The sequence below is a fragment of the Sapajus apella genome, unplaced genomic scaffold (assembly GCF_009761245.1).
Source record: "Sapajus apella isolate SASKATOON/1434 unplaced genomic scaffold, GSC_monkey_1.0 scaffold3269, whole genome shotgun sequence".
NCBI lineage: Eukaryota > Metazoa > Chordata > Mammalia > Primates > Cebidae > Sapajus > Sapajus apella.
This window is the reverse complement of record NW_022440195.1, coordinates 1-7,627: the sequence shown is the minus strand read 5'-3', so window position 1 is coordinate 7,627 and position 7,627 is coordinate 1. Positions and strand designations below refer to the sequence as shown.

Sequence of the window (7,627 nt, the reverse complement as noted above, 5' to 3'; positions counted from 1 at the left end):
GGAGGTTGCAGTGAGCTGAGATCGTGCCACTGCACTCCAGCCTGGGCAACAGAGCAAGACTCCATCTCTCAAAGAAAAAACAAAGTTGAGACAGGCCAGGGGCCAAGAGAAATCAAAGAGAGTGAAATATGAATGGAAGCAAGAGTAACATGCTCTCACCTGCTCAATGATTCAGCAGCTCAGGGGCACGTAAGCACCACTGAAGACGTAAGCCATGTCTCGGGGCACTTTCAGATCATACTCGCCGTCCACGCGTGGGATCTGTAAGACAAAGGGAATTCATCAGGCAAATAACAGCTCAGCTCCCTAACCGTTTAAAGGGTCAGAGAAAGTGGCAAAGCCCAAAGAACAGTTCTTACTTCAACTAAAGGGAGAAGTAGCAATAGCCCTGGAAAGAGGATCCATAGCCGAAGATGGCAGTCTCTGTTCAGCAACTGCCAGTTCTCTGGAATGAGTTCCCATGTGCCATTACTGAATAATATGAAGGGCTGGAGGGGAGGCTTCTCCTTTCCCTGCCCTCAAGTGACATGGGATATGGCTGTCACTGAAGCAGCACTTATTCTCTGGCACTGGCAGGTGCTTGTTACATGTGGATTAAATGAATGAATCTACAATGTTATAAGACTACCAAGCAAAAGAATTCTTACACACATGAAATGACAAAAAGGCTTTTGTGGATTCAAAGTACTCCACAGTGGGCCAGGCTCGGTGGCTCACACCTGTAATCCCAGCACTTTGGGAGGCTGAGGTGGGCGGATCACCTGAGGTTATAAGTTCAAGAACAGCCTGGCCAACATGGTGAAACGCCATCTCTACTAAAAATACAAAAATTAGCCAGGCATGGTGGTACATGCCTGTAGCTACTCAGGAGACTGAGGCAGGAGCATTTGAACCCAGGAGGCAGAGGTTGCAGTGAGCTGAGATTATGCTACTGCACTCCAGCCTGGGCAACAGAGCAAGACTGCATTGCCCCCCAAAAAAGTACTCCAGAATGGAATGAACCCACCATCTCCCCTAACCATCCCTGTTCCACATACCAAATTCAGCTTTTTGCTGATGGCACGAAAATTGCTCCTCTTGGCCAGAGAACTGAAGGCATCAGTAATTTTTCCTGGGGAAGAAATCTGTGTCAGGTTTCACCTAAGGTCTATGCATTCATGACACTGCCACAGGCAACACCGTTCAGGACATGACAGCACCAGTCACATCCAAAGACTCTTGGAACCTGTTCATGTACCATTCCCTGGAACTAATCAAGATACTCCCCACCCACAGCCTTCCCCCTCCTACAGGGTACCAGCTCTCTACGAAATGCAATCCACAGGGTGACCCGAGTTTATTGTTATGTGCTTTGGAGTTAAACCAACCTAACTTATTAAGGAACCTGGGACAAATCACTTAATTCTCTAAGCCTCAGTTTCATCATCCATAAAATGAGGATGAGAAAATCTACCTCACAGAGTCTTTGTGAGGATTAAATCAGAAACTAAAGGGCTGAGAGCATGGCAAGTGTTCACTATGTGGAAACTGCTCCTACTAGCAGTAGTGGTAGTAATCGTCATGACATTAATAGGAAGGAATCAATCCGGCTTCTCCAGTTCATTCCATCCCTCCCCGTGTGCTGCCTGTTGAAAGAAGTCAGGACCACAGCCGGAGCAGAGGCCACCTGTGCTCCCTGCTTACCTGCAGCCTTGTCGGTCACCAGCTTGCTCACTTTACTCTCCACGGCTGTAAGGGTGTCCCCGGGGCCCTGCTCTGTTAGGAGCCCAGCTCGTCGCAGATTGGAGAAGGTTAGCATGTGCTCAGGGCCATAGCTCTGAAGAAGATGCAATTAGACTATTTACTGCGTTTCCAAAAAGCATCTAAGCACTGTCAGCCTCTACAGAGGTGAGCGGGAGAAGGACTGTGCAGCCTCTGCTCACATTTTGTTGAGATACATTTTCACATCAGAAATAACCAAACAGGGGCTGGGCTCAGTGGCTCACGCCTCTAACTAATCCCAGGGCTTTAGGAGGCCAAGGCAGGCAGATCACTTGAGGTCAGGAGTTTGAGACCAGCCTGGTGAACATGGTGAAACCCCATCTCTACTAAAAATACAAAAATTAGCCTGAGATGGTGGCTCAGGCCTGTAGTCTTAGCTCCTCAGGAGGCTGAGGCAGAGAATTGCTTGAACCTGGGAAGCAAAGGCTGCAGTGAGCTGAGATCGCACCATTGCACTCCAGGCGGGGTGACAGAGTGAGACATCATCTAAAAAAAAAAAAAAAAAAAGAATTACACCAAACAAAAATGGATAAAAAGCAGCATGAGCCATGTGTGGTGGCTCACACCTGTAATCCCAACACTCTGGGAGGCCGAGGTGGATGGATCATGAGGTCAGGAGTTTGAGACCAGCCTGACCAACATGATGAAACCCCATCTCTACTAAAAATACAAAAATTAGCTGGGCATGGTAGTGTGCGCCTGTAATCCCAGCTACTCTAGAGGCTGAGGCAGGAGAATAACCGGAGAGGCAGAAGTTGCAGTGAGCCAAGATCACACCACTGCACTCTAGCCTGGGCGACAGAGCGAGACTGTGTCTCAAAAAAACCCAAAAAGACCTATGGATGTATGGGGAATGCTTCCCAGAAGAAGTAAGACTTGAACCAGGAAGGAAAGCAGAATCAATGCCTCACACGGTGCTAAAATGAGGGAGACAACCATCAGTAAGAACTCACCACTGGGGCCGGCGCTGAAATGTTGAATTCTCAGCACTGGCCATGTGCCATGAGTGTATGGGGTGAAACAAGAGTAAAGGGCAGAGAGGCGTGCTCAAAGGTGACGCTCCCTAGTAGCTCTAGGAGGGAGGCCAGAATGGAAACAGGAAGGTAATTGAGGCAGGAAAGGGGCCACTTCTTTTGCCTCTTTCAAAAATGCCCAATAACTACCCTCCACCAAGTTCCCTCAACAATACATTCTCCAGGCCTTACCTGCAGATACTGTGTTTTCAGAGACCGGTAATCCTTGGGGATCAAACCTAAGAGTGAAGAAAATAAGACAGGTGCATGAGCAAGAGGCCAGCAGAGGCACCCTAAAATGTACAGATAAACCAGCATCCAATGCCTTCTTTAGGAGGGACTCAGTTAACCCTGTAGAGTATACAGTTGGTTCTAAATTTAAGCTTGCTTATTGAAAGATAAAGCCTGGGTCTGGGAGTTCCCAAGAAGAGTTGTGAAACATGAGTGTGCTGAGGAGGGGACACCGGAACCAAAGGTGATCATAGTGGGGTGGGGGCGGATTCAGCGCGGGAAGGAGAAGTGACGACTCATGCATTTCTTTCTGGCTAAGGGGCAGTTCTACTAGGAACTGCTTCACAACTACTGAGAAACAGGAAAAGTGTTCAAATGACTCCCAAAAGCACGGTCTTAAATGTTTTTCTCCATAGAGGTAGGAATAACTGGGATTCTAGGCCGGGTACAGTGGCTCATGCCTGTAATCTCAGCACATTGGGAGGCCAAGTTGGGTGAATCACCTGAGGTCAGGGGTTCAAGACCAGCCTGGTCAACATGGTGAAGCCCCGTCTCTACAAATACAAAATTAGCCGAGCGTGGTGGCGCATGCCTGTAGTCCCAGCTATTTGGGAAGCTGAGGCACGAGAATCACTTGAACCTGGGAGGCGGAGGTTGCAGTGAGCTGAGATCATGCCATTGTACTCCAGCCTGGGCAACCAAAGCGAAATTCCATTAAAAAAACAAAAGAGAGAATAACTGGGATTCTAACTATAGTAAATGAGATTTAGAATAAGTAGAATACTTCTCTGGGTAGAAAGCAACATTCGACTGGGCACAGTGGCCGATGCCTGTGATCCCAGAACTTAGGGAGGCTGAGGCAGGTGGATCACCTGAGGTCGAGTTCTAGACCAGCCTGGCGAACATAACAAAACCTCGTTGCTACTAAAAATACAAAAATTAGCTGGGTGTGATGGCCTACACCTGCAATCCCAGCTACTCGGAGGCTAACAGGAGAATCGCTTGAACCCGGGAGGCAGAGGTTGCAGTGAGCTGAGATGACATCATTGCACTCCAGCCTGAGCAACAGAGCGAGACTCTGTCCCCACCCCCCAAAAAAAGGTAAAAGAAAAAGAAGGGGCAACCTTCAAGAATATTCACCAACTGGAAGACTTCAACAGTAAAATGAAGTTGCCACGAAGGTTGCAGAATCTGAGATTTTAGAAATGTTCATGAAAACCAGCTCGGCACAGTGGCTCACGCCTGTAGTCCCAGCTACTCAGTAGGCTGAGGCAAGAGAATCGCTTAAACCAGGGAGGCGGAGGTTGTGGTGAGCCGAGATCGTGCCACTAAACTCCAACTTGGGTGATGGAGTGAGACTCCATCTCAAAAAAAAAAATAAATAAATGTTCATGAAATTAACTTGCTATCCCTTTTTCCTGGAATGTATCTTTATCTTATTGAAAATAAAGACAGACGGAGTGTGAGAGAAGTCCCACTCAGCTCTGCACCCCTGCAGTCCTAAGATGTGGCTGGGTTCCAGGGTGGCCTGGATGTGGTCCCGCTTAGGGCAAAAACAATACATTCCCCTGTGGCCTGGTGATGATTCACCCCAAACAAAAAAGAATCCACCAAATTACAGGGAAACATTCTGTTTGCTAAGACGTGTGCCTTAGCCTTTCAAAATCACTTCTTCTGTCCCTAAGGCATAGTTTCTCAGTCTGACATTCTCATCCGTAGGCTCTCGGGCTCACCATTCTCAGTGATAGACAAAAGGCACATGAGGCGCAGGCTTTCTATAGGCGACACCTGCACAGGAAGAAAGAATCAAGGAGAACTGAAGCTTCAGGACATGTGTCCTTCCCCTCTGCTGGAGGCTGACCTCACCATTCTCGGCTCCACCCAGCCCTCCACCTGCGCACCTGCTGGGTTCTATGTCTCCACCTCTAAACACCATTCTCGGCTCCCCGGGCCCTCCACCTGCGCACCTGCCGATCTATGTGCTCCTCGATGTAGCTGGTACTCTCCCGGATGTTGAATCCCTCTAGCAGTGCTGTGAGTAATCAGAGGAGAGCCTGTTACTGGGGAACCAGCTCAGCTGCTGCCATCTATGCTAACAGGTGTCTGTCTCCCCATCTCTTTCTCCATCCTTGGGGTGGATTAAGGGACCCCCAGGACTTCTAGCAAGAACAGCATTCCACATAGCTTCCCAGTGTCAGCTGGAAAGAGCCAGAGAACATCTTTTCAGGGTGGGAAGGGGCTGGGAGCAGGGCAGAAGCGTGGGCAGTAGCGCAGCAAGGCTGCTGCAGTTACCGTGCTCAGTCTTGATGAGCTCCTGGAAATCCTGCTTGGTTTTCTTCTTCATGATGGATTCACAGGCCCCAATATCTGCAGGTTGGACAAAAAGGGAGCTGATCTATTCCTGGTTCTAGAAAGATGCCCCTTTACTGTCCAGAAGAATAAAAACCTCTTGAGGTAAAATCCAAAAGCACTTCTTCCCACTTTACAGCAAATAAGACCATATGTGTCAGATGAACAGAGGTCTCCTCCTTGGAGGCCATGGTCCTCTGGAGCTTTTCCTGGGGGGACACAGTCACTTCCCCTCTGTCCCTCAAGTTGAAACCTACGGAGACTCAGCAGGCGGTGCTCTTGTTTCAGGCCCTTGAGCTCCTGGGACACGAAGTTCTTCATCTGCTTGATGTCCATGCCTCTCCGGCGCTGTGGGTAAATTCCCAAAGGTGAACCCCCAACCTCAGACACAAGAAAGCACCCCCCTCCCTCAGCTGCCATCCATCCATGAGAAAGGACGGGGAGCTTGTCATAGTATTAGAAAGGGAGTCTGTGGACAGCAGCCTTGGGAAGGCACTGAGGCGAGAAAACAGAGGACCCGGGCTCCGAGCCTCACATCATACTGGGCCTGCAAGTTCCGGGCCTTCTGGCTCAAGAAGCCAAAGACGTTGGAGAAGTGCTCGTTTCGAATCTCATGGAATACCTGTGAGGGGAAGCAGATGGGAGCAACACATTGTCAGAACAGAACTGAGCAGCGGAATGACAGTACAGGAAGCGTGCCGCGGTGTGCCGGGAATACAAAGAAATACAAAGAAGGCTGAGCTGGGACCCGTAAATCCATGTTGAGTCCACTCTGCTCTAGGGTGTGCTCTTAACTGGTGGGGAGACCCTCTCAGACTCAGCCTCCCCTCACAGAGCTGGGCCTGCAGCCTCAATGTAAGCAGCAGCCCTCGGGGGGTCTACTGCTGGCACCCACACCCTCACCTTGTCCTCGGCATTGAGGAGCACCTTCAGGCTCTTGTCAGAGGATGTGACTTCTGGGCCAAAGTCGACACTCCCTTTGAGAACAGAGGGACAGCTCTTAGGATCTCCAATGAGGACTTCCCCTACCCTTCCCTGAACTGCCATGAAGGTCCTCAAACTGTCCGGAAGCCAGCAGTTCATTCAGGGCCTGGGTCTCTCCCACAAGCCCTGTCCCATGTGGGGGGGTGCCAAGGCTGATGACAACATCCATCTTGCCAAGATGCAGAGGACAGTGGCACTCACCACACTTGATGCGGAAGGTGTCATCCACTAGGCCCTCGTAAACCACTTGGGAGCAAAGTGCCGTCACAAAGTCCACATCTGAAACAGAGATCCCTGAGCTCATACGAAGGTTCTCCCTGACCCAGCCCCCCACACACCGTGCTGGGATTTCAACTTTGCCACCACACTTGCCATATTCCAGCGTCTTCTAGGGCTGAAAGATGACAGGAGTGCTGGGCATCATTTACCTCTGTCCAAGAGAAAGATATGTCCAATCTCTGGCCTTCGGCCCTTGGTTTCACCATCCTCCTCCTCCTCCAGTTTCCTCCACAATTCATACGCCATCTGCCAGGGCCCAGAACATTCTGTCTTGTGTCCAGGTCTCTACTGCAGCCCCATACCTACAGAAGCCAACCCCTTCCACGTGATACTTCCTCTTATTCACCATGTGCCCCTGTTCTGCTCCCACCTGTGCCTATCCCTGCCCACCCCTTCATGCCAATGAGAAGGAGTGTTAGGAGTGTTACTCTGTCCCAAAAATAAAGAGATTTAGGAATGCTACCCAGGAGACCCTGGCTCTTGCCTCTGTTAGCCACACAAGTTCTCCTCTCTGAGGACCTATTCCAGAACAATGAAAGCAAAGTAAAGAATACACCTCATATCACAGACACCCTTAGATAACTCCAGGTGGGTCTGGAACAGAAGAAATAGGGTCTGCTGGGACACCAGTACCTTGAGGGCTCTCACCTTGGCACATCTGCCAATTCCATAGCAGTTTGGAAAGGGTCCATAGAGAGCGCTGAGAAGGTGCAAGGCCTGAGCCACAGTGTTGATCCAACGCTGATCTCCTTCCTGCAGGGACCACACAAGCCACAAACATATGAATCAACCCCACAGGACCATCTGGAAAATGGCTAGCCCTGGAAGCCTGGGACAGGATGGCAGGGTCTGGGAGAGGCTTGAAAGGCTCATTTTCATTGGCCCCTGGACAGGCAGGGTCTGTGGGAGGCCTGAAAGGTTCATTTTCATTGGCTCCACAGGAAGTCCCACAAAGACCAATCTGTAGCACTCAATCACTACCTCACGATCGCTTGTGATAAATTATTTCA

General features: G+C 50.0%; 1 protein-coding gene across 1 annotated transcript; it reads right to left on the bottom strand.

The window, feature by feature from the left end:
• Nucleotides 1-68: 68 nt before the first annotated feature.
• Nucleotides 69-7,403, bottom strand: LOC116547469 (vacuolar protein sorting-associated protein 33B). Its single transcript, XM_032273422.1, has 13 exons — nt 7,266-7,403; nt 6,767-6,863; nt 6,540-6,617; nt 6,258-6,331; nt 5,890-5,976; nt 5,612-5,702; nt 5,298-5,372; nt 4,973-5,037; nt 4,739-4,793; nt 2,967-3,013; nt 1,684-1,816; nt 1,038-1,111; nt 69-261 (listed from the first exon to the last, which is right to left on the bottom strand). Exons 2-13 carry the CDS (start codon nt 6,861-6,863, stop codon nt 172-174), a joined length of 966 nt encoding a protein of 321 aa, XP_032129313.1. The 5' UTR covers nt 7,266-7,403; the 3' UTR covers nt 69-171.
• Between the last annotated feature and the right edge of the window lie 224 nt (nt 7,404-7,627).